General features: G+C 35.8%; 1 protein-coding gene across 2 annotated transcripts in view; it reads left to right on the forward strand.

Moving 5' to 3' along the window:
* Window positions 1-2255: 2255 nt before the first annotated feature.
* OTOGL (otogelin like) overlaps window positions 2256-27112 on the forward strand; it is a 171127-nt gene continuing 146270 nt past the window's right edge. For both annotated transcript variants that reach the window (XM_010383676.2, XM_030939363.1), the window contains exons 1-8: window positions 2256-2307; window positions 3640-3679; window positions 4747-4795; window positions 10260-10326; window positions 12447-12545; window positions 14739-14893; window positions 22022-22143; window positions 25629-25834. In XM_010383676.2, the coding sequence (XP_010381978.2) occupies window positions 2256-2307; window positions 3640-3679; window positions 4747-4795; window positions 10260-10326; window positions 12447-12545; window positions 14739-14893; window positions 22022-22143; window positions 25629-25834 (790 nt within the window). The remainder of the gene's footprint in view (window positions 2308-3639; window positions 3680-4746; window positions 4796-10259; window positions 10327-12446; window positions 12546-14738; window positions 14894-22021; window positions 22144-25628; window positions 25835-27112) is intronic.

Here is a 27112-nt window from a genome sequence, read left to right on the forward strand (position 1 = left end):
TTTTTTTTTCTTTGAGATGGAGTTTCACTCTTGTTGCCCAGGCTGGAGTGCAGTGGCGCGATCTCTGCTCACTGCAAGCTCTGCCTCCCGGGTTCAAACGATTCTCCCCCGTCAGCCTCCCAAATAGCTGGGATTGCAGGCATGCACCGCCACACCCGGTTATTTTGTTTTGTATTTTTAGTAGAGACCGGGTTTCTCCATGTTGGTCAGTCTGGTCTCAAACTCCTGACCTCAGGTGATCCGCCTCCCTCGGCCTCCCAAAGTGCTGGGATTACAGGCCTGAGCCACCACACCGAGCCCTGAGTTTTGGAAATTTTTAAGTCAAGCAAAAAAGTCAAACAGTTAGTAGATTAGGAAAAACAATCCTGAAGTTGATTTATAGATTTTTCATATTGTAGGTTAAGTTATATTGGAAACTGTGAAGACAAGAGAAACTATTGTAAAATAAGGAGCAGACTTAGTAATGCATATTGGTTATGTACATTTCAACTCTTCAGAAAGAGTCAATAAACATTCTGCATAAACAAAATTGATTCCCTTAATTAAAAATATTTTGTTGGGGAAAAGTATTGTCTTCTAAACAGAATTCAACCTTAGCCTTTTAATTTACTTTGTAGTCACATATTCTCAACAATGTAAAATATTTTATAATTTTGCTTGTGGTTGAATAAATATATATTTTGGACTAATATTTAGAATGTAACTATACATAAGTTAATTATGTTAGTCTTATATGATTGTCTAATTCGTTCAAGAGTAATAGACTAGTAACCTTTCAATAAATAATATTAAACACATACTGTACTTCAATTAATTAAACCTATTAATTAAAAATTCAAAATGAGTGTGAATGTGTGTGTACGTGTGTGTGTGCTGGAGGGGGGACAGGCACATAGCTACTTTATAATTTTAGTGAAATTTGTTTGTATTTTCATGCTTAAACTTTTTCCTTTATAGACAAACATCTGTTGGCTCATGGAATTAGCTATTATTTCAGCAATGGAAAGGAATTAAGGTCATCTAGAGCAAGAGTAAATGATTATTGGATTTGGAACACAAACAGGAAACTGTTTGTATAATGAACATCGGACCATGTAACATTAGTTAGGATATCAAGAATACTTAATAGAAAAGACTCAGAAGTCATTGCAGGAGAATTGTCTGGGCACAACAGGATGTTAACAACTGCTGTGCCTTTTTGTTTCATAAAGTACTTCTGTGTGGTTAGACATTCCTTACTACTGCACACTCGTCTGTTAAATGACTTTGATATTAGTGCAGTTAACTCATGGGATCTGCTGTAGAAATGTGCACCCACTATATAAGCATGGTTTTCACTAATGTGTGGGGCTCAGATCTATAAAGTTCATTATGACGTATTAGAGCTCTTTTCTCATGCCAATGTAAGCAGTCAGTCCCTGTTAAAGAAGAGTGCTCCTAGTGCTGAAATAGTAAGTCTGTTGTTTAATTGGATATTTGTCACAGAGGATGGAAAAACAGGGTGTGAAGGGAAGGTTTTCAGGGCTGGGTGAGTTACTTTATTTTCTTTTTAAAGTCAAGTATAGAATATTATTTTTTTAAAAAATTGCTACTTTTGTTGCAGAACGTTTAACAGAAATGTCTGTGGGCCCATGATCATGTCAACTTAAACTATACTGTAATGGGACTTGAAAATATATGCATGTAGTTTTAGTGTACTTTTTAATTCCTAAAGCAGACTTTTAATTCTTAAAGAACATGTAGACATTCTAGGAAAGATGGACAGGGTTTTATTTCACCCTTTTTCAAGGGACAGTAATTATTTTATGAATACAATTATAAAATGCAAAGATTAGATCAACAATTAGGAATAATGGTTATCTCTTATGGCTTCGGGAGATTTCAAGAGGTGTTTCTTTTTATTTTAATGCTGCTGTCTTGAGAAGGTAAAAAGGTTGATATAGGCTAAAAAGGCCTATGATGTGCAGGTGTGGGTGTAACTAATACGGGCTCAGGTAAGAAGCTGCCATGCATCACTAATGAGAGACTCAGCCAAAGGGTTGCCTGCAAGTTCTAAAGCTTCAGATGCTGTATGTAGTTGGAAAGCTTGGAATTCCTTTTTGAATTACTGTATTACATAGCTATATTTATTAGAATTTGAGTACACTGCAACTATGCATACTTCTAAGATGCCATCATAATAAAGACCATCAATTTGGTTACATTTCAGGGAGAAAGGCTACACTGAAATGAACATTGTAAGAAAACTCAATTTAATGATACCTTGGAGTATATTCTTGCTTCATGTACTGCTGTTTTCATTACAAGGTAAGAACTCAGATTAAATGTTTATGTTAATTTATTGTATTTTTGTTTCTCTTACAATTTATACAAATAGTTTTCCCTTATAAACCACTTTGAAGTTATTAGAATGAATTGTACTAAATGATACTCAGATCACCTTTTAAAAAATTCTTAATAATGTAGATATTTTGGACCTTTTAGTTTTCATTTTTTGAGTCTTTGCAAAATGGCTAGTTAAAAATCATGCTTTTATTATGATATGCAATTGTATTAGAACCTTTTCGTTTTCATTTCTTGAATCTTTTTTAAATGGTTAAAAATCACGCTTTTATCATGATATGCAATTGTATTAGAAGAAGCTCTAACTTTTTTCTTCTAAATTATGATTTAAAATAATTGTCTATTTACAATTTAAACATTTGAAATTTTATAATAAACTAAGAGCAATTGAGTACTTAAACTTTCTTCATGCCATCAACCCAAAGAATAGTAAAAAAATGTTTTAAGAATGACTAACATCTGGGTTAAAAATTGATTTTAATTATTTTTATAGTAATTTTATTAATACATTTTCTTGCTATTTGATTTTTTTTTGTTATGGAAAGCTTATAAACATACACAAAATTTAAATGAAATAACACACCTTCATGTGCCTTCACCCGGGTTCTATAACTATCAGCATTTTGTGGAACTAGTTTTACCCTGTTACACATTTTTTCTTGGAGTATTTTAAATTCATGAAATACATATTATATATTTTTAATAGATAAGCACTTTATCATACCTAACAAAATGGGGAAAGGATTCATTTATTTTCAGTTGTTGATTTTTAATCCCTGTAAAGGTCTGTATGCTTCGGAGCTTGTAGACAAAATTGGAGAAATTGCTTAAGTACAAAAGACTACAGAGGTCAAAAGTGCTATTTTCCAGTTCCAGTTGTAACTGAAACCCCGAGGAGAACGACGTCACAGAATCTTGAGAGCTGAGGAGATTTTACAGATAACTTGTCCAACACCATCATTTTATGGTGTGCTTGGTATTTTGTTTAAGCTTGGCATATACTAAGTGGTAGCACTAGAACTAAAACTTGGATCTCTGATTCCAAGACTAGTGCCTGTTCAATTGCATGGTGTCTCTGTGTAAATCCATGTATACTGCCCATTCTTTTTAGCTTATCAGTCATTCAGTGTCTCACAAGAAATTTGCTGGTCAAATCCCTCTAAAAAATGCAAAAATAACAGCAAACTTCAATCAGAATTTTAGAATTTAGGTTAAAATGTTCTTTTAAACAACTAGAACATGTAGCCAACATATTTGGATAATTTGTTTTCATTCTTATATGTTTGTCTCTGGCAGAATATATTTGTGCATCATCTATATTGATGGGAACATCAAAGTGAGTATTTCTTGTTCTTCGTGTCCTCTAAAACGTAAAGTTAATGGGAACAAGCAAACCTCAGCAGGCAACTAGATCTGCTTTTGAAAAAAATAAGTGAAATGTTTTACAAAAAAGCATGAAATATACTTTAAAAAACATTTCTACAGATTAAAAATAATCTAGCTTTCATTTCCTTATTTATGAAAATATTTCCTTTCCTTTTAATTACAAAGTATTTGTTTTCATTTTAATTATGAGAGGAGTCTTTGGTGATTGTTGGTACTAAAAAGATATTACTTTCATTTCAAAGGTTTGTAATAAAAATTATATTCCATAATATTATCCTTTACATTATTATTAATATACATTATTGATAACAAATGTATTATGTTGATTTTTAGCAGAGTCACACAGTTTTTAATGATAAAAATAAAAAATTGTTTTAGCAGTAAATAATGAAAATCATTTTTTGGACTAAACTGATCTGCTTAATAAAAAGCAGAATTCTATTCACCATTTGATTTTTTTAAAATAAAATGTTTATTGATAAATATAACACAAATAACAGAAAACATTATAAAGCAAATATATACCTTAGTGAATTATTAGCCATTTGATTTTGATAAATTGCAATTTGATGTTCTTACTTACATTAATGTTAACTTGCCCTTTATGACATAGCACAGGAGAGAATTAAGTACTATGTTTGAAAAAAGGGAAGGTACAAATACTGACCTCACTAGATTTGCAAAATCATGTGGAGAAAATATTGCAAGGGTTGGTGCTACAATGTTACACTCTTTTGTTTATTTTTCTATCTCAAAGTTCCTTCCTAAAAGTCAGTTTACATCAAAGACTGGAGAAATTTGGGGACACTCCTGAATTTTGTAAAATGAGACAGCACCACCACCCAAATCTAACCCTTCCAGAAAGGGGAGGGAGGACCTTTTAAATGTTAAACCAAGAAAGACCTCTTTGATAAAGTGATGGAAATCAGGAGGAAAACACCAGCTCTCTCTTGGGAAAGGCTTGTTCAGGTTGCCTAGGGGCCTTTGACTATACAAGTTCTTTTTGTTTTCTTCCAGAAACGGGTTTAATGAAAATCGACAGAAAAGAGCTCTTTTAGCAGCACAGGTAGGTTATGCTTCAGGTGGAGAGAGAGGCAGAGAAATAATCCATTCTGTTTTGGACTCTGCTGTCACTTCAACAATGAGACCTTTGTGGAGGGGAATAAAATGCTAAGAGCAAGATAGGAAGGAGGAGGAAGAAGCAAAGTAACCTCTATTGCTTTTCTATGACCATCAAATTCATGCTCAGGTCACATCAACTTGTTTGGAATAAAATACATTTCTTTTTGCTATTCAGTTCAGTTGCCTACTAATAGATTTGAGGCATTTAATCCCATGCACTTGCCAGAAAATTAGAAGTAGTTTAAAAATTAAGCACAATATCAGTTAGGACAATGACAACAGTATAATGTACATGGAAAACGGGGCCGAAAAAGGTGTAAATAATATGAATTAAATACTGCAAAAGGGCATCAGATACATCCTGATGTCCTGACAGAAAGTTTTTATAATGTCTGATGAATCTAAATTGTGGGTATCTCTGAATAGGTAACTTTTTTTTGGAGGGGCAGTGTAGCACTGCATTTGAAGAGACCTTCTTGCTCGGGTGCCTTCATATGAAGGATACTGGATAATTGCAATTTCTTCAAACTGGTTGGAATGCTCAAATGGATGGGCTTAAAAATATTTCTCTATAAAAGATGGATGGTAAAATACAGAATCCTAACTTAGCAAAGGCATTTCTTTGAAAAGGAATATGATTTGACTATTTACCTAGCAAATAGCTTAAATCTTCAAGGAAGTCTTTGTTAAATGTTGAATTGCAAATAGTTTTTATTAGCATTTTGTGATAGATGTCTGAATTTGTGTATTTTATAGTGTTAATTGAAGAGAATTAGTAGTTAAATAGAAGACAGATCTGATATGCTGTTGCGTCTGGTTAGAAGACAGAACTGATTTATTCTTATCAAGAGTAGACACCTTTTTTTTTTGCACCGGTGTTACTGGAAAGGGGTCCTGACACAGATCCCAAGAGACGGTTCTTCGTTCTCATGCAAGAAAGAATTTGGGGCAAGTCCACAGAGTAAAGTGAAAGCAGGTTTATTAAGAAGGTAAAGGAATAAAAGAATGGCTACTCCATAGGCAGAGCAGCAGCATAAGCTGCTTGACTGAGTATACTTGTAGTTATTTCTTAATCATATGCTAAACAAGAGATGAATTATTCATGACTTTTCCAGGAAAGGGACAGGAATTTCGCAGAAATAAGAGTTCCTCTTCCTTTTAGACTATATACAGTAACTTCTGGATGTTGCCAGGGCATTCGTAAACTGTCATAGCGTTGGTGGGAGTGTCTTTTAGCATGTTAATGCATTATAACTAGAGTATAATGAGCAGTGAGGACAACCAGAGGTTACTTTCATTGCCATCTTGGTTTTGGCAGGATTGGGCCGGCTTCTTTACTGCAGGGTCTTTATGACCTGTATCTCGTGATACCAGTCCTGCTGACCTCTTATCTCATCCTGTGACGAAGAATGCCTAACCTCTTGGGAATGCAGCCCAGCAGATCTCAGACTCATTTTACCCAGCCCCTATTCAAGGTGGAACCACTCTGGTTGGAGCGCCTCTCATACCAGAATAGGCAAAGGATTGTCTATGGAATGGAAACACATTTTTATTTTTCTTAAAAAGTGTTTTGTGTACTGATATACTTAAGTGTCAATTGGGGTTATACTGTTGTCCATTTAGACGTTTTCAGGATTTGTATACTTTGCTCCCTTTTAGCAAGAATGAAGAGCAGGATACTTGTACTTCTACTTCCTCAGGCTAGAAAACGTGTCAAAATCATTTATTTTCAGAACAATTTTTAAAAGAAGAGGTTTCAGCAGCGGGCAATGAGGTCATAATCTTGCACTGCACTGTTTAGAATTGGGATTTCATGTGTTACAAGGCCATTCTTATCCATAGATTCACTCTTCTGCTCTAGGAAAACAGAGCATCAATGGGTAGATAAGTGTGCAAGTAATGACTCAGAAATATGTTCGCAATGAGGTGAGCAAGAAAGGGTAGACGCAGACTTCTGTAAATAGTGTATTTGTGTGCTGCAGTGATTTCTCATCTAAAGACTGTATTTCCCTGGGCTTCTGTCTGTCCTGGGGAGGTGTAATCAGGAAGGGGGAAGGATGGGCTGTCCTCTTTTATCAGTCATGTGAATACATGCACCTACTGCCTGGGACTTTTTTGCATTTGCATTACATTCCAAAAATTCTTTTCCTGAAAGCAGGCCCTAAGACATAGACTTAGGTGCAGGCCATTTATTTGGAAGTGTACAAATAAAGGAGAAAGGAAAATGATGTGAAGAAGAGAGAAAATAAAATATGGGGTGCATTAATGAGGAGCTTTCTGCTGTAGGCAGCTGGAGCTCAGTCTTATTGGAGACTTTTTGAACCATATAGAATGTGTCCTAGAATAATTTCTAGGTTGAGGGAAGCCTCTGGAGAGCCTAAAATCTCCAGGAAGGCACTTTCTATAGTCTTTTCTGCTTGGACTCTGCCGTCAGGCAAAGGCAGAAAGAACCTAGTGCTGAAGTTGGAGGCTTTCAGTGTACACAGAAATCCAGATGAATTCCAAAGTGAATTCAGAGGTGGGCTGAGAGGATGTGGGGAGAGGCATCAACAAAGTCTGCTGCAGTCTTGGCTCTAAACACCCTTGGGAGACAGATTCCCATTTGAACTCTGTCTCTTTTTTCAGTTAAGCTGGTATTTGTTGATGACATACCAAGGACAGTGCTAGAGATAGAAACAAGAATAGCAGTACCTGTTACCTAGAAACTCCATCTGTTATGGAGGTAGGGTGATGAAGAAGTCATTTCTGTGCAACTGGTTCATTGAATCCAAGATAACCTCAATCATTTGCCATTATTTATATGATATAAAAAATAAATATGCTCCAATTATAAATGTAAGATGTCATTCTGACTTCAAATATGTCAATAAATAAACAAAATCTGCATGTCACACCTTAGCCTTGGTGAAATGTATTATGATGTACGGGATGCTGGATAAATAGGATATTGTTGTAGCCAGAAAGGTGGTGTGCTAGGGAGTCATTCTAATTTCCATAAACAAGATGTGGATTGAGTTAGGTTAACGGATATGGAGCGAAAAACAAATTATATACTTTTATCTTCCTCTAATGTTATCCAATGTTTTCAGTTTTTGCCTAATAGTAAAAACAGGTAGCATGTTTACAACTCTTTTCCTTTTTTTTGAGACAAAGTTTCACTCTTCTTGCCCAGGCTGGAGTGCAATGGCCTGATCTCGGCTCACTGCAACCTCCGCCTCCTGGGTTCAAGCTATTCTCCTGCCTTAGCCTCCTGAGTGCTGGAATTACAGGCACACAACACCAACCCTGGCTAATTTTCTTTATTTTTGGTAGAGGTGGGGTTTCACCATGTTGGTCAGGCTGGTCTCGAACTCCTGACCTCAGGAGATCCACCCACCTCAGCCTCCCAAAGTGCTGGGATTATAGGCGTGAGTCACCGCGCCTGGCCTGCATGTTTACAACTCTTATTATGTGCCTGGCACTATTCTTGGTGTGTCATTCACATCATTTCACTGAATCCTCACAATTCTGTGAGGCAGGTACTTTTATAGACTGGGGAACTGAGGCTGAGCTGGTTGAATAATTTGTTCAAGGCGATAGGCCCTATGAGGTAGAGTAGAAGTCATTATACACTTTTAGTGAGTATCAGAGATGATTGGCTTCCATTAAAGGGATAGACATAAATCATTTTGGAGCCAAAGGAAGAAGGTTTTGGTGTTCAGTAATATCTGGGGCTGTGTCAGATTTAGGCAGCCAGAAGCAATGTGGCTGAAGAGAGAATAAGACTTGCTGTCTTGAAGGAATCGAGGTCATAGACTGTTGTTGCGTCTAACTTAGTTTGAAGGCAGAGGCAAGAACAAAAAGGGGAGATTGAACAGTGAGGATAAAACCTGGGAGTATTGAGAACAGGAGACAATGAACTTGAGATCATTGTGTGGGGCAAAGAGTTTAGAAAGAAATCTTCAAAGAGTGAGAGAGTGTGTCTTTTATATAGCATGAGCTGACATGATGGCGCACGCCTGCAGTCCCAGCTACTCAGGAGGCTGAGGCAGGAGGATCGTTTGAGTCCAGGAGTTAAGCCCAGCCCAGGAAACTTAGCAAGACCCGTCTCTCAAAAAAAAAAAAAAAAAAAAAAAAAAGATATATCTTGGGTAGATTTTCCTGTTAAAGAAAAAAGTACTGAGATGGAAAATGTCAGAATAAAACTTAACATAAGGGAGACTAGAATCTGCTGAGAAACAACTTTGTTCCTGAAGTCACGTGGCTCATTTTCCCATCCTTCTTATCTTTTTCCCTTCTTCAGTTTTTCTAATATCATCTGGTACTTAATTTGACAATTATTCGGCAAGTTTTGGGTGTGTTTATTCTGGTGAAATATAAGTGCTATTGGAAAGAATGTTGCCCCAGCCCATACACTCAATTGGTATGGAGTTGGAATAATAATCCACAATCAATTAGTTTTAGTAAGCCACAACTATTTGCTACTAAGCCATATAGATCTTATAAAAACCTTAAAATTTCATCTGGATTGCTTAGATTGATTGACATAAATCTCTTTATTGCTAATTTTCTGTGTGAGGCATTATGTATGTAAGCTTTACGTACATGGCTTTAATTCATTATCCTAACTATACAACGAGGGAAGTGCCATTATTGTTCCCCTTTTACAGATGAGTAAACAGAGGCACTAAGAGGTTAGGAAACTTGCCTAAGGGTAAGTAATTACGGAGTCAGGATTCTAATCCAGCTCCGTTTGATTCAAAATTCATGCTATTTACCACTACTCTGAACTACCTTGGGCTCTATAAAAAGATATATTTAAACGTTCTATGAACTTTAAAGTGTCAGTCAGCTCTTTGGAGCCTGAAGGTAACACACTGGCACCGAAGCAGCAGATGCTTCTGTGGATGTTTTATTTACCAATTGGTGTGCAGGCAAGCAAGACATCACTGTCTGTAGGTCTGTCAACTCCACACATTTTTTTTTTTTCCAAACCTGTCTGCACCTGGAAGTGTCACAGAACTGCTATTTCTGCAGGCAAAGCAGTCAATAATTTCAAAGGTTAGACTACAACCAGGCTCCTTTCATGAGGTTGTGAGGTAGGTGGAGGGATTGGGGGCTGGGGGAAAGAGTGGGTGATGGGAAGGGGAGGGAGGATGGGAAGTGAGAACAGAACAGAGAGCAAAGTAAACGACTTGTCAAAGTCATGTAAGAGGCAAAACCAAGACCTGAATGAGGTGTTCTCACCACAACCTCAGAGGCACCCTTTCTGCCTCGTGGAGATGATAAGCCTCAATAACCCCAGAAAGTATAAAGTCAGCACTTTATCACTTCTGCATTTGTAGTTATTTTCTAGATGTGCCAATTTGCATGTTTGGCTTGAATTAAATAATTTAACTGTCTTGCATTCTCATTTCTTTCTTTCAAAGTTTGAAGCTACTTCTCCGAGATACTTTTTCCATGATGCTATTAATTGGGGTGAAAGCAAAATAAAAGGTCAGTGTTTATACTTAGGTTTTCGTATTTGCTTTCTCAGAAAATCCCTTTGGGGAATATATTGAATCAAGTATTTATTGTTTCCATAAACCACATGAAGGAAAGTGAGTCAGGATGGTAATAATACTTAGTAATAATTTAAGTTCACTTCTTAGAGAAATTTGAATTGTTTCTGAGAATAACCAGGGCCAAACATTTAGACAAACCTGATAACTGTATGACCTGGGAAGATGTCACTGAATATCAGAAACTATTTTTTTGTGTGAATCAATTACTTGATCCCTATTTTTTGTTACCAATTCCCCATTTCCATTAAGAAGAATGCTGATGGTAGTTTGAAATTTAATTTGAGTGGTAACTATGAAATTGAAATTATCATTGTTGTGTTTAAAATAACAATGATCCTCACCAGTTTTCATTTGATACTTGTTTTCAGGAGAATAAGCAGGACTGTAAATACATTTTTAAAGGAAATGTATTTGTTTATCTAAATATTTAGCATCTCTTCATCAGAAAAATGCAAGACTGTGATCTAAGATAAACTGTAAATATAGATGTGCCCCTAGTGGAAAAAACTGCTTTTAAGTTTATGAAGAACATCATTTTTTTTAAACCTGTATTTATGGACTAAGTTAAAACAGCATATTTTTTCCTCACTTAAGATATACTTGGAGATTTGTGCATTTTTAAAAGTAAAGAGACATTTTAGATCAATGGATCTTAAGGTGGAGAGGAATCATACGGGTTTTCGAATTCTTGCGTTTGGCAGAACTGTGGTCAAATGATCAATTATATAACTATCTTCTGGGAATTAAGATGTTCTCTCTTCTCCTCATGTGTTAAATTCTTCCTGCTTGAGTTTTGCCAGTTGCCTCTTGTTCTCTCCTTATTAGAGGAAATTTTTTCACTGATTCATTTGCATTTTTAAAACTCACTTAGGAGATGATGGTAAAATTAGGGTTAGAGTTCACAGTTACTTGCTTCCTCTTTTTAACATAATTTGTTGGGACAATTTTATAATTTTTTTTTCCATGAAAGAAATAATATTTTTGGTGACAGTAGTGACTTTGGCTTCTCCTTCATCAAAATTTAAGCATAGGTTTCTTTTTCTTTTTCTTTTTTTGGAGACGGTCTTGCTCTGTCGCCCAGGCTGGAGAGCAGTAGCGTGATCTCGACTCACTGCAACTTCTGCCTCCTGGGTTCAAGTGATTCTCCTGCCTCAGCCTCCAGAGTAGCAGGGATTACAGGTGTCCACCACCACGCCTGGCAGCATAGGTTTCAAAGAATGTGTCATTTGTAATTGAGCCTGAGGATTAATATACAAACCTCAAATGAAATGTTTAATCATTCTCTTCAAAAGCAGGAGTCTCCCTTTGAGTTTTATGCTTTGCCTGATCCCTCAAGTTAATGATAGTCCCGATTCTTTTTGTTGTTGTTGTTGAGACAGAGTCTAGCTCTGTCACCCAGGCTGGAGTGCAAAGGCACAATCTCAGCTCACTGCAAACTTTACTGCCTAGGTTCAAGCGATTCTCCTGCCTCAGCCTCCCGAGTAGCTGGGACTACAGGCATGCACCACCACACCCAGCTAATTTTTGTGTTTTTAGTAGAGATGGGGTTTCACCATGTTGGCCAGGCTGGTCTCGAACTCCTGACCTCAAATGATCTGCCTGCCTTGGCTTCCCAGAGTGCTGGGATTATAGGCGTGAGAGACCCTATTCTTTAATAGAGTGTTTGCTCCTGGAAGAGTAGCTGATGGGATGTGCAGCCAGCACCAAACTCCCTCAACAGAATCATCTGCAGCTTGTGTATTTCTGGTTCTCATCATCTGGGACAGAGATTCCTTACATGGGAACTTGACCTTTGATTTGCTTGAAAGGGGCTAACCTTTGCTCTCAGGGTGGTTTGAGATGTGAAAGCCTGCCTTTCTTGCTTCACAGCACACATAATAAAATGAACTAGACAGAGACTTGATGGGTTTAGTTCTTTAGCTTAGCAAGGCAAGAGGCCGAGAGTTCTGTTTTAGTTAATAGTGATTACAATTTGTCCAAGCTGTGTCTTGCCATATTATGCTTAAAAGAACAAATGGATGCCAGAAGATAACTTTTTCTTCCCCTCCTCAGGTTCTTGTCCTTATGAATGCCTTAATGGAGCTTTCTGTTCTAAGACTGGAACATGTGACTGTCAAATATTTCAGGCTCTTGGGACAAGATGCCAGATCAGTAAGTTTCAGGGATGCTTATGAGAGAATTATGAGATACCAAGGAAAAAATTAAGGCATAATTTGCTATAATAATGTTCATCCATTGGGAGTCGTATATTAACTAGAGAGCCCACAATTCATTCTCAGTAATTTGATGTAATTTAGAAACAATGTAAAACAAAAGTACATAGGGCCACTATCCCTTCTCATTGAACTCTCTTATTGCTTCAAGTATTTTTTCCACTTTCTATAGTAATAGCCTATTATTATTATTATTATTATTTGAGACGGAGTCTCACTCTGTCACCCAGGCTGGAGTACAATGGCACGATCTTGGCTCACTGCAACCTCTGCCTCCCGGGTTCAAGTGATTCTCCCACCTCAGCCTCCCGAGTAGCTGGGACTACAGGCAATCGCCATCATGTCCGGCTAATTTTGGTATTTTAGTGGAGATGGAGTTTCACCATGTTGGCCAGGATGGTCTTGAACTCCTGACTTCGGGTGATCCTCTCACCTAGGCCTTCCAAAGTGCTGTAATTACTGGCATGAGCCACTGCACCCAGCCAGTAATAGCCTATTAAAACCAGGTTCTCATTCATCTCTCTTTTGCTTTATAAAACAGATTTTTTATTTGGAGCCATTCTTTTGGACCTTTAATTAATTGGACATTTTGTATGTTAAAAAATAGTACTGAGACTTCTTCAAGGGCAGGGCCTTTTTTAAAAAATTTTTTTAAATAAACCTTTTATCCACAGTGTCTAAGAAAGGATTCTATGTCTACCATAATCAATAAATATTCATTTGTTTAATCAATATTCACTGGCATCTAGATCCCAGGCTAGGCATTGGGGATACAACGGTGAATAATACAAACATGTTCCTGTCCTCCTGGAGGTTGCAGTCTAGAGAAGGTGGTAAATACGCAACAGATACACAATAATTAAACTTGTGACAGGTGCTGTAAAGTAAAGTACAAGATGCTATGAAAATATGAAGCAGAGGTGAGGCATACTGTCAGGGAAGACTGCCTGAATAATGATAATTCTGTGTTTTTTCCTGAAAAGGCCACAGTTGTCCAAGGCTAATACATTTAGGTGGGAATCACAAAAATACAAGATGTAAAGAGTCACCCTTATCTTTATGCACCCCCCCCCCAGAGTGTATCAAAATGTTTTACACGTATTGAGTGCTCAGTGAATGTTACTGATTTTCATATTATTCTAAAGAGAATAGTTTAGAAAACAAAAATGGAATAGAAGATTATCTACAAGGGTAAGAAAAAAAGGTAGGCATGACAATAGGAGATACAGTTGTATGATTTAAGATAAATACTGCTTGAAATATGGCCAGTTTGAGGTCATGAATTGTTAAATTCCAGCATACCTTTTTTTTTTTTTTTTTTTTTTTCTGGAGACAGAGTCTTAACTGTCACCCAGGCTGGAGTACAGTGGCGCCATCTTGACTCACTGCAACCTTCGCCTCCTGGGTTCAAGGGATTCTTGTGTCTCAACCTCCTGGGTACCTGGGATTACAGATGCGTGCCCCCTACCTTGCTGGCTAATTTTTTGTATTTTAGTAGAGACAGAGTTTCACCATGTTACCCGGGCTGGTCTCAAACTCTTGAGCTTGGGCAGTCCGCCCACCTTGGCTTCCCAAAGTGCTAGGATTACAGGTGCAAGCCACCACTCCAGCCAAATTCCAGCATACTTTGAATGACTAATGCTCCCCACATCCAGGTCCCAGACACATAAATATGATTTTTTTTGTCAATGGTTATTTTTCTCTGTGGATACCATTAAAAAGCCATTTTTGAAAGACTAGAATACTCTGATGCTGCATATGCTAATCTTTAGGACACTCAGTGGTGATATTTCTCTCTTTTCTGAGCCATCTTACTTGCTATATTACTATCACCTTTTACTGTATTATTTTCCATACTCCTTTTTTTTCTTCTAGAATCTTTTTTTGGAAACAAAAATTAAGGAACTTTCTAACATAAATCTTCTTCACAACTACTTGGAAACCCTGTTTTATCAACTACTTTGATAGTTTTGAGAACAATTGGTAATTTTATGTTAGTTATTTCTTCCTGTGATATAGACCAAGGAAGGAAATTTGAATGAAAATTAGAATCATTTACGGTGGCTGACTGAACACTGCTAGAAACATGTAATTTATTTTGTCTACAAAATATTATCCTGTTTCTTTTCAGTCCCAAACATGGGCAACGGCAGAGATGGGATTTGTAAAACCTGGGGACAGTATCATTTTGAAACATTTGATGGCATCTACTATTACTTCCCAGGAAACTGTTCTTACATTTTTGCAAAGGACTGTGGTGATTTGGAGCCTCGGTACACTGTATGGGTAGGTGATTGTAGGACATAATTAACTTAAAAATATTATCTCTGGAAAAGTATGTATTTGAAAAGTACTTGGCAAGTGATACAAAATATATACTAATCATAGAATGAATACTTATTTTGAAGAGGGTTTGCGTTCAGGTACCAACCATATTAGTCACGCTTCCTTCCTTCCTGATACTTCCAGTTAGATATGTCCAGCTGGTTTAATTTTTTGAAATGACACACTCAGTATGAATCAGAGACTAATATTTATAAAATGGAGTATATGAGTTACATAAGCACAGGCTATAGGATGGGAAGATGGACAACTAATTGCTAGGTAGTTTGATACTATATGACTGAGCTCAGAGAATTAATTCTTAGTTGCAGAATTCTTGACTCAAATGAATTCTTAGGAGACCTCTCAAAAATATAAGCTGTAGAGCAGTTCTAGTTGAATAAGGATATCAGGGACCTCTTTCCTTGGCTACCATCTTCTGAATTTCTAGGTATTTCAATCATTACCAGGAAACTGCTATTTTGTTCCATTTAAAAGCTACAGCTCTCCATAGCCAAAATATGTTTTAATCTCTGCTATGCTTTCCCTTTTTACTTGTGTTGGGGCTGCCTACATTCTCCTCCTCTCTGAGGTGATACAAATATTAAAAGTAGTCCCTGAAGCTTGTTTTTTTTTCCATAGGTTTTTGGGGGAACAGGTGGTGTTTGGTTACATGAATAAGTTCTTTAGCGGTGATTTCTGAGATTTTGGTGCACCCATCACCTGAGCAGTGTACATTGTACCCAATGTGTAGTCTTTTATCCCTCACCACCCCCACCACCCCCCAGCCTTTCCCCTTGGTCCCCAAAGTCCATTGTATAATTCTTATCCTTTTGCAGTCTCATAGCTTAGTTCCCACTTATGAGTGAGAACATGTGGTGTTTGATTTTCCATTCCTGAGTTAGTTAACTTAAAGTAATGCTTTCCAATTCCATGCAGGTCGATTCAAATGCCATTATTTTGTTCCTTTTTATGGATGAGTAGTATTCCATGGGGGGTGTGTGTGTGTGTGTGTGTATATGTGTGTGTGTGCATGTGTGTGTATATGCATGTTATATATATGGTATATATGTGTATATATATGGTATATATGTATATATCTAATATTTTCTTTATTCATTCATTGATTGATGAGCATTTGGGCTGGTTCCATATTTTTGCAGTTGTGAACTGTGCTGCTATAAACATGCATGTGCAAGTACCTTTTTTGTATAATGACTTCTTTTCTTCTGGGGAGATACCCAGGAGTAGGATTGCTGGATCAAATGGTAGAGCTACTTTTAGTTCTTTAAGGAATCTCTACACTCTTTTTCATAGTAGTTGTACTAGTTTACATTCCCAACAACAGTGTAAAAGTGTTCCCTTTTCACCATATCCACACCAACATCTATTATTTTTTGATTTTTAAATTATGGTCATTCTTACAGGAGTAAAGTGGTATCGCATTGTGGTTTTGATTTGTTTTTCTCTGATAAATAGTGATGTTGATCATTTTTTCATGTTTGTTGTCCATGTTTCATGTTTGTTGTCCATTTGTATACCTTCTTTTGAGAATTGTTTATTCATGTCCTTAACTCACTTTTTGATGGAATAGTTTGTTTTTTTCTTGCTAATTTAAGTTCCTTGTAGATTCTGTATGTTAGTCCATTGTTGGACGTATAGATTGCAAAGATTTTCTTCCACTCTCTGACTTGTCTGTTTACTCTGTTGATTATTTCTTTTGCTGCATAAAAGCTTTTTAGTTTAATTAAGTCTTGTCTGTTTATATTTGTTTCTGTTGTGTTTGCTTTTGGGTTCTTGGTCATGAATGCTTTGCCAAATCCAATGTCTAGAAAGCTTTTCCAATGTTATAATCTAGAATTTTTACGGTTTCACATCTAGATTTAAGTATTTGATCCATCCATCTTGAGTTGATTTTTGTATAAGGTGAGAGATAAGGATCCATTTCATTCTTCCACATGTGGCTAGCCAATTATCCCAGCAACATTTGTTGAATAGAGTGTCCTGTCCCCACTTTATGTTTTTGTTTGCTTTGTCAAAAATCAGTTGGCCCTAAGCATCTGGCTTTATTTCTGGGTTCTCTATTGGTCTATATGACTGTTTTAATACCAGTACCATGCTGTTTTGGTGACTATGGCTTATACTATAGTTTGAAGTCAGGTAATGTAATGCCTCGAGCTTTGTTCTTTTTGCTTAGTCTTGCTTTGGCTATGTGGGCTCTTTTTCGGTTCCATATGAATTTTAGGATTGTTTTTTCTAGTTCTGTGAAGAATGATGGTGATATTTTGATGGGAATTGCATTGAATTTGTAGATTGCTTTTGGCAGTATGGTCATTTTCACGATGTTGATTCTACCCATCGATGAGCACGGGATGTGTTTCTATTTGTTTGTGTTTCTATGATTTCTTTCCGCAGTGTTTTATAGTTTTCCTTGTAGAGGTCTTTCACCTCCTTGGTTAAGTGTATTCCTAAGTATTTTAATGTTTTTTGCAGCTATTGTAAAAGGGGTTGAGTTCTTAATTTGATTCTCATCTTGGCCACTGTTGGTGTATAGTAGGGCTACTGATTTGTACAGATTAATTTTGTATCCTGAAACTTTTAGACCCTGAAACTTTTTAAGGCTACAAATCTTTGTGACCCAGAACAGAAGCACAACTCGGTGACTACAGTCAATAATATCTTAATTGTACATTTTAAAATAACTTTATAAGTGTAATTGGATCATTTGTAACACAAAGAATAAATGCTTGAGGGGATGCATACGTCCTTCTCCATGATGTGATTATGTAACATTGCATGCCTATATCAACACATCTCCTGTACCCCACAGATATATGTATATGCACCTACGATGTAACCACAAAAATCAAAAATAAAAAACTAAACAAAATAACAAATGTATTTAAAGTAAAAAAAAAAAAAAAGAAATGAGATTTATTGAAAGTTAACTTATGGGGCATAAGAATAAAAATTTAGAGGTCTCTTTAGATAGGGAAGTTGGTGAAAAAGACCTGTGCTTACAGGTCTCCTGTTCTCGGTTCTCTTGTTTACTACTCCCCAACCCCTCACTTGTTTTATTGCTTGAACACCCTTTGACCATCTCTTTAAAATGTTCTTGTTCAGTGTCTCACTCTTTTGAGGACTGAGGTATCAATGAGATAACCTGTTCTTTGTTAGTAACACACAATGCTGGACTGTGCTTCTGGAGTTAGTAGATATCGTTTCTACGTGGCCTGGTTTTGAAGAGTAAAATTTGCTTTCAAATAAATACATCAATTTACTTGAAATGTCATCTTTCCCCTTGATTATAAAAGCAGTTCACTTCTTTTGTAGAAAATTTGGAAAATTCAGAGAAGTCTGAAAAATGTTAGAATTATCACTTAAGAGTTACCATTGGTTAACAGCTGCATCTATTTCCTTCTCAACATTTTTCTCTGAATTTTATACATATTTATAAAATTTAAACTATAGTTTTCTGCCCTACACTTTCAATTAACATTATGTCTTCAACTTCCTTCAATGTCAAATATTCTTGATACATCCAGATACAGTTAGCTGTATTTTTTCCAACTTCTGTAATAATTAAATCTGCTTCAAATAATTTAATGATGTCCTATATTGGAAATTTAGATTTTTTTAAAATTATAATTTCAAAGGATATATTGATAAACATTATGATACAGATATCCTTATCTATACCCCCTATTATTTTTTCCATCTTTAAATTCTATTTTATTTTTATGAAAATAATATATGTGTATGGTGAAAGATTTCATCCCAGAATATACAGCAAAAGAATAGCCTCTGCCTTCCTTCATCTTCTACCCTAGCAGAAGTCTGGCTCTCAAGAGGCAATTACTTCAACTAATTTAGCTGTTTCTTCTAGTTTTTATCTTACACATCAAAATATGCCATTATCTCTTTATTTTTCAAAGTTAGGCCTTATTCCGTCACTTCCTATTATGGAAAATGAGAAATTATCTTAGTTATACCACCCTTCCTGCTCCTAACACACACACACACACACACACACACACACACACACACACACACACACACTTCCCTTCTCTCCTCCTGAGTTATGTCACCATTTTTGGTTAAATAATTTATCTTTTTTATATTATTGTCACTATGTAAATATTGTTTAGAGCTGATCACAATAGGTTATGATGATTTTATGTCTCTACTTGTATATTTTTCTAGAGCAAAAAGTTATCCCATTTTTTCTTTGCTGCATTCTCTTTACTCCAGTCACTAATATTTTTCCTAACTCTCTCCCTCTATAAAACTCTTCAATATGGTCAGATGCATTAGGCAAGCTATCAGCTTCTCTTTTCCCTCATGAGACAACCCTTCCTCAGTTTTTCCTTCTCATCTTTTAATTCAGACTAGTTGCTTTTGAAGTCTACTGTACACCTATCACTTGGGATTTCTTTTCATCATCCTGCTGGAGAATTTTATTCTTCTCTCTCCTCAGTTTTCCTCTTTCTTGGTTCCCACCAATGTCTAGTGGTCCTTTAACTTTGTTCATACTAGAGAGATAGGTTCTGAAAAGCTTATTGGATGCTCTGAATATGTGGCCAGTGTTTGTAGTGGTGATTAAGGAAGGACCCATTTCCTCTTTGTTTACTCACTCATTTTAATTGACTAAGTTGGTTCCTGGAAAGGGAAGATACTTTCCTGGAAAGTATGCATGGGAAGAGAAGTTTTGAAGCCTTGATTTTAGTTTAAAAATCACTTTCAGAATTTTAAATTTCAATTCACTCTGATTTCTGATCATTTTGCATATAACCTTACCCAACCTCCAGAAATTTTTACCTCTTTTAATTCCCAGAGTTCTGACATTTTGTAAATATGTGAATTTCTTTTCCCACTTTTTTTTTTTTTTTTTTTTTTTTTTTTTTTTTTGTGCTGGGCACTTGATGGGATTTTATATTGGAGCTCATATATTGGAGCTGTGGGGTGGAGTGATCCCTTAATTTTATCATTGATTCTTGCCTATTTTCCACCTTTTCCTTTTCTGTTCTACATTTTGGGATATTTCTGTCCAATTCTGAGATGTTTATTTTCCCACCTTTCTACTTCAGTTATACATTTCTCCTTTTATATTGTCAGTATTCAATTTTTTGTTTTTATTCTTTGAATTTTGTTTTTAGCAACATTTTATTCTCAGTTCAAGGATGGCATATATCATTTTTCTCTCAGTAGATGTCAACCATGTATTTTTAAAGTTTTTGGATTTTTCTAAATTGTTTTTTATTTCTTTGATTCCCTTTCTTTTGTTTATTTGATGTCTTTCATGTCACAGACTTTCATCAAATGACTAATGATTCACGAATATTTGTTCACATTTGAGAATAAGGCTCTAAAAGTGAATTGGAAACTCTGGATATATGCATGGGGGCTTGTTGAACTAGTGTGAGAGTGAGCAAGGATCTTCTTATTTCATTAGATAAGCCCCCAAATATTAGTAACTATATGTCTTTTTCCCATTTTGTTTCCCGAAAGAAGACTCCTCCAATATCTAGTCTGGGGTCATGTGGCTGGATTCCTGGATCCTGAGAACATTTTAGGCCTACTCTTACCTCAGGCTTTAGTACTTGCTATTTCCTTTGCCTAGAATGGTATTCCAGATATCCCATATGGCTTGCTCTCTCTCCTACTCCATCTTTACTAGAATTTCATCTTTTCAGCAAGGCCTTCCTTGGCCACTCACTCCGAAATTGACCTCAGACCTTGACACATACACACCGTATCCCCTTTCCCTGCTTAATATTTCTCCTTAATGTCATCTACCATAGTATGTATTTTAGTTTCACATAGCTATATTTTCTGTTAGCTGTTTTCCTCTAATAGAATACAAGTTTCCTGAGGGCATGTAGTTTGTCTGCTTTGTTGACTGATCTATCCCCAGAACCTAGAACAGGGCCTGGTACATAATAAATGATCAGTACAATTTGCTGATTAAGCATAAAACTAATATGTATTACATTACTACAATATTAAAACTATATTATTGAGGCTGGGTGCGGTGACTGACACCTGTAATCCCAGCACTTTGGGAGAGGCCGAGGTGGGTGGATCACTTGAGGTCAGGGGTTTGAGACCAGCCTGACTGGCTAACATAGTGAAACCCCATCTCTACCAAAAAAATATAAAAATTAGCCGGTTTGGTGGTACACGCCTATAGCCCCAGCTACTCAGGAGGCTGAGGCATGAGAATCACTTGAAACCAGGAGGCAGAGGTTGCAGGGAGCTGAGATCACACCACTGTACTCCAGCCTGGGTGACAGAGAGAGACTCTCAAACAAACAAACAAACAAACCCCAAAACCAAACCAAACAAAAAACCCCTATACTATTGATAATTTTTAAAATCACTTTTAGGCTTAGAAAGTTCTTTTCCACCTCTATAGTTGTAATCTCTGTTTTCTTTCAATTATGTCATGATTTAGACATTTATACTTTACTTTTTGGACCTTTTGAAATTAATTTTGGTATAGGGTGAAAGAATCTAAGCTTCCTCTTCTCTTTTCTTCCTTGCATTCTTTTTTTTTTTAAACTAATTTTCCCGTTAATATTTTGAAAAATAATCTCTCTCTTCCCTAACGTGTCTGGCAATACATAAAAATAAAATCAATTTTATTTTTAGTGAGTTCATGGTCACTTTTCAACCTTTAAATATTGCTTTGTGTAGCGCTCCATTCGAAGCTCTGTTTTATGATTCTCTAACTGGTAAAAAATACGGACATAAAAATGACAAACGTGCTTCTTTGTGGTGCTCTACAGTTTTACTATCAGAACTAATTTCTCCCAAAGCATACCATGTACCTTGAGAATATTAACAGCCAACATGTGAAGATTCAAATCATTCTAAAAATATGCTGATTAATTTGTATTTTAGGAAGTTAATTTTGTTGCCCAATTTCTGAGGTAAATATTTCTTTTCTCTCAGAAATCCCAAATGTAGTTATAACGTTGTAAAGTGTCATGGGACTAATGAAGCTATATGATTGTAAACATACATTGTGGTTTTAGTAACTCAAATTTGTTATTTGCTCCTATGCTTTCTTTTTGTTTTTCTCCCTTTAAGGTTCATAACAGCCCTAAATGTCTTGGTTCGGTGTATTCTTGTTATCGGTCAATCAGCTTGTTCTTTTCAAACCAAGAGGAAATTCGAATTTATGGTCATGAAATAAAAAAGAATGGAATCAGGTAGGATGTGGGAAACAGTGAAATGTCAATAACACCACAAATTAATAGAATTTCCAAACATCGCATGCTGGAAGTGAACTGTGGAGAGTAGGAAGAGAGAATTTCTTCAACAATGCTCTTAAAGGTATAACATACAGACATCAAAACTTCAGAAGGCTCTGAGGCCAACTAGATAGTCAGGAGTACAGTAAGTTTACCCTTCCTAATGCTGTGTGCAGAATATAAATATAATATGTTTACATGGGTGGAGATGAGAGTCTCTGTTTTTTTTTTTTCTGAGAGATTCAAGAGATTATCTTAAGAGTTCAACTCTTGATTCTTTTTGCCCTCTTTCTTAAATATTTTCTTCTTTCTTTAAAGCAGAAACTTAAAAATCTATTTTATTTGGAAAGGATTCTGAAAGTTCTTTCTAAGTTTGTGTGAATGGGGTTTGGGTGTCACCTGAGATTTTCCACGGAAGTTCTGACAGACTGAGAGCCAACAACTGCCTGGCCTCGAATAGACCAGAGAGAAGCCCACTTCCCGTTTCCTATCTGCCAAGAATATGACATGAGAATTTGGGGGCAGGGATGTTTCCATATTTGGCAAAAGGTTTTTTTTATGTTTTAACCTAGAAATACTGTGGCATGCTCTACCTTCCAATCTAAATAATTATAGAGAGACTCAATTTTTAATATTTCCTGGCTGGATTATGCCAGAACAAGTAAATTGTAGGCTGGAACAATTCTATTCATCATTCAGAATTCACTAACAAGTGTTTGAGCCATAGGAATACTTTCCAGCACAATGACTTTATCAACCCGTGTTGCTTTTTCTGGGTTTAGATTCCTCAAAAGGCAGCAGGTGGTAGCAGAAAGGGCAGTGGAGAGAGCACCAGGGGAGCCTTGAAACAGCCAGACAACCCAGAGCAGCTTCTCCCCCTGTCTGAGGCTTATTTTCTTGGTCAGCTGGGTTCTGTACTTCTCATTTTCTCATAAAAGAAAGTTTAGGCATTTGAGTAAGAAGATAATACAGTTATACATGTATTTCCTAGAGCTGAATTTAAATAGCCATTTAGTATTCTCTATATGGAATCTTGGGTAATACAATGGACATTTAAAAATTTGTTATGTTTTGTAAAACAGACTTGCCATTCAGACTGATTTTCAAGAATATTCTTTATTAAAGCAGGGACATAATTAATTTTAACTCAGAGAAAGCATTTCTATGAGGATTTCAGAGTGTGTGATGGAAAAAGGGTGGTCTTTTTATTATTCAGCAATATTGCTTACACAAATGCTGTTCCTGGATTGGGGCCTAACTCACAGCAAATGCTACAGAAATATTTGCCATAATAAAATCAAACGTGTGGCTCTGTGCATGAAGCTTTACTTCTCTGGATTTCAGTTATCTCACCTGTGAAATAAGGAGTTTCAGTACAAATGAATCCCTGAATACTTTTCAGCATTCAGTTCTGCATTCATTTAGGTTTACATTTTAATATTTCCTGCCTAGGTTGCATGTTTTTCTTTGACCTATTGGATATTGTCTAGTTTAAACGATTATCTCCTGTCTCCACTAGCATCCTTCTACGTTATAAACTTCAGGATAATCACAGTTATCCACCTTTATTTTCAAAAATGGAATATTTAACTAAATTTACTGTTAAAGAGACCAAATGACCAAGTGACAAATGACCAAACAAAGAAGTATGCATAATAGTACAACTATACTTCCATAATAAGATTAGCATTCCATTACTTGGAAATATATTTATAAACATGATTCACTTCTTTTAAGTATAGTTTTTATAAACTTACAAACTTAAAAGAAGTGGTATTTCTTTAATGTTATTTCATATTGACTTTTACTATGAATTCCTCATATTTATAATTTTTAATAAAAACGTATTATGGCAGTAGTTAGAGTCTCTTTTATCTATTCTCCAATTTAAACTTTTAGTTATTTTTCTATTTTTGTAAATAATTTTCTGTAAATAAGTATCTGTAAAAAAAAATTTTTGTGCAAATGGCTACAGATATTTTGAATTGTTTCTTCGGGGATTATCCCTTTGTTAATTAGTATGCTCAATTTTGTAGTTTTTGGTCCATTAAGCCATGCTCTTCCTGGAAAGGAACTCACTAATTTGCAATTTTTGAGAGAAACATATGAATATACCTATTAACTACCCATATTATTCACATTATGGTATATAATTTTTATTTGACATGGCTACCTTTTTAAAAGATATTTTTATTTTTATTTTTGAAATGGAGTCTCATTTCATTGCCCAGGCTGGAGTGCAGTGATGTGATTTCAGCTTACCACAACCTCTGCCTCCCGGGTTCAAACAATTCTCCTGCTTCAGCCTCCCAAGTACCTGGGACTACAGGCACGTGCCACCACGCTCAGCTAATTTTTTTTTTTTTTTAAAGTAGAGACTCGGTTTCACTATGTTGGCCAGGCTGGTCTTGAACTCCTGACCTCGTGATCCACCCGCTTTGGCCTCCCAAAGTGCTGGGATTACAGGCATGAGCCACTGAGACCGGCTGACATGACTATCTTAATAGAAATGAGTTTTTTCCAATTTCTTCAATTATTAGTACTTATTCTTTTTGGCAGTACTGATGGATGAAAGGATAATTGTGTTCTTTCAAAAGTATTCTAGGTGCTTTCAAAATATTCAGTTGTTTAGTTCTCTTCAGTTACCTTGTGTTACCCACTTCCTTTATATGTGCATATGCTTGTGAAAAATGGAAAAATTAGACATTGTATCAGGAGCTTAAATATTTTATGTGACCCTTGTTTAAACAGGCCAAAAGGTATCCAATTTAAAAATGTTGAGTATCATCTCTATGCAATACTGCATGATATAGTATATTATATCCCTAATATTGTACTTTGCAGTATTAAAAATGTAAGTTATAATTCATCATCCTTTGATATTTTTTAGAAAACAATGACTCATGTCGAGGTGTCATTTTAAAGATAGAAACTTGTATTTCCTTATAGCCATGTTTAAAATAAAATTAAACAAAATCAGAACTCAAGCATCATGTTCATATATTTTGACGATTGTTTGTCCTTACTTCAAAATTGTTGAGCAGCATTTTTAGATCACTTTAAATCTCTGGATAAAAAATAATAAATACACTTAAGCTCTAAGTATTCTAAATAGGCAAGGTTATTTTCCAGATTTAACAAATCGCCAGTATTTAGCAGCTGTGTTTTTGGTTGGTTCAAAGAAGCATCTAATTGTAAGTACAAAATCTAAATCAATATAAGAAAGCAGTATCATTTTTGTTGTATTTTTTTTCAATACTGAAGTTTTCAAAAATGTTGAGATTTTTCCAGAGGATGGTTGCTTTGGAGCTCTTGCTGCACAGTTTATTCAATAATTTCAAGTAATCATTTTATTTTAATTATATCTCAGTCGCTTAAAAGTATGTCATCTGTAATTGAGACTTTATCATCATTCTTAGATAGTTTTTGTTCTGTTTTTCAAGTTTAACATTGCCTCAGACAATTGGACAGGTTTTCATGGAGAAACTAGCTGACTACGTTCTTGTGAAAACAACCTTTGGCTTTTCATTGGCTTGGGATGGGATATCTGGGATCTACCTCAAACTGTCTGAGGACCATAAGGGGAAATCATGTGGCCTATGTGGAAACTACAATGACATTCAATCTGATGATTTCATAATTCTGCAAGGTAAGTGAAGCAGAATAAATGCGTGGGTGCCTTCTAAAGCCTTCTTCTTCCCCTGATCAAGTTGTTTGTACCCAGAAGACTTGTCATAGATTGGGGAAAATTTGTGGCTGTCACTTGCCTGCTTTAGTGCTTTTAAGCAAAGGTTGGATAGGAAGATATTTTGGTGTAATTCTTGACAACCATGAACTAGTTTATCTTTGCTAAATTAGCATGAAGCACTTACTCACATAACACGTTTTAATAGAGCATTTGCTTTCTGTCGGAAGGTTGGGATACCTCTGTATCTGCTGCTTTAGGAACCTTTCTGCTGCATTGAACAAAACCTTTCATATCTTCAAGTTTATATTCTAGTGATTCAAACCCATTTGGGTCAAATATGTCTATGTTAGGACAAAAATTATTTTTGTATCCCTTCTTGAAAGGAATAAATTGAATAATTGACAAATAATAGTTTTGCAAAAATAATCAAATGTGAACAGGAAAGTTGAATAGTAACTTGGAAAGGTTTTATGTACCTACTAGATCATCTATTAAATCTAAGTTATGAAACTAAAAGTAAGTAATAAGAAATAGGTTCTGTATCAATTCAGACACTAGTGTGCAATGGCAATAGAATAAGAGAATCACACACAATAATCATGACTTAGGTCCAAACAAAGAAGTGCAATAAAAAAAGAATACTGTTCTTAGTACTGGTGAACTTGGCTTTGAATCCCATTTCAACTTTTATAAGCTCTGTAATTTGAGGAAACTCATTTAATCACTTTTATGCTCAGTTTCTTCAGCTGTAAAATGGGGCTATAATACTTTGGAACTCACAGAGTCATCAGTAATAATAATAATATATCTCGATAATATTTATAACAATAGTTAGTTTGAGCACATAGCTATATTATTCCCAACACTCAGAACATCCTATAAGGTGAGTAGCCTTTTCTTTCCTCTCATTTCCTCTCCTTTCTTTTCTTTTCTTCTCTTCAAGATGAGGTCTTGCTATTTCTTTTCATTAAGATGCGGTCTTGCTGTTTTGCCCAGGCTGGTCTTGAACTCCTGGGCTCAAGTCATCCACTGGTCTCAGCCTTTCAAGTAGCTGGAACCACAGGTGCACCATTGCATCCAGCCAGTATTATTTTCTTAATTTTATGATGAGAACACAAGGCGATGTGTCCAATGTAACATAGCTTGTAACTGGTACTGTCAGGGTTGGATTACAGACCTGACAGGCTCCCAATCCTATGCTTAGATAAGTTCTTGAGTAATTGCCACTGTAGCTGTAAA

Source organism: Rhinopithecus roxellana, chromosome 10 (genome assembly GCF_007565055.1).
Source record: "Rhinopithecus roxellana isolate Shanxi Qingling chromosome 10, ASM756505v1, whole genome shotgun sequence".
Classification (NCBI taxonomy): Eukaryota; Metazoa; Chordata; class Mammalia; order Primates; family Cercopithecidae; genus Rhinopithecus; species Rhinopithecus roxellana.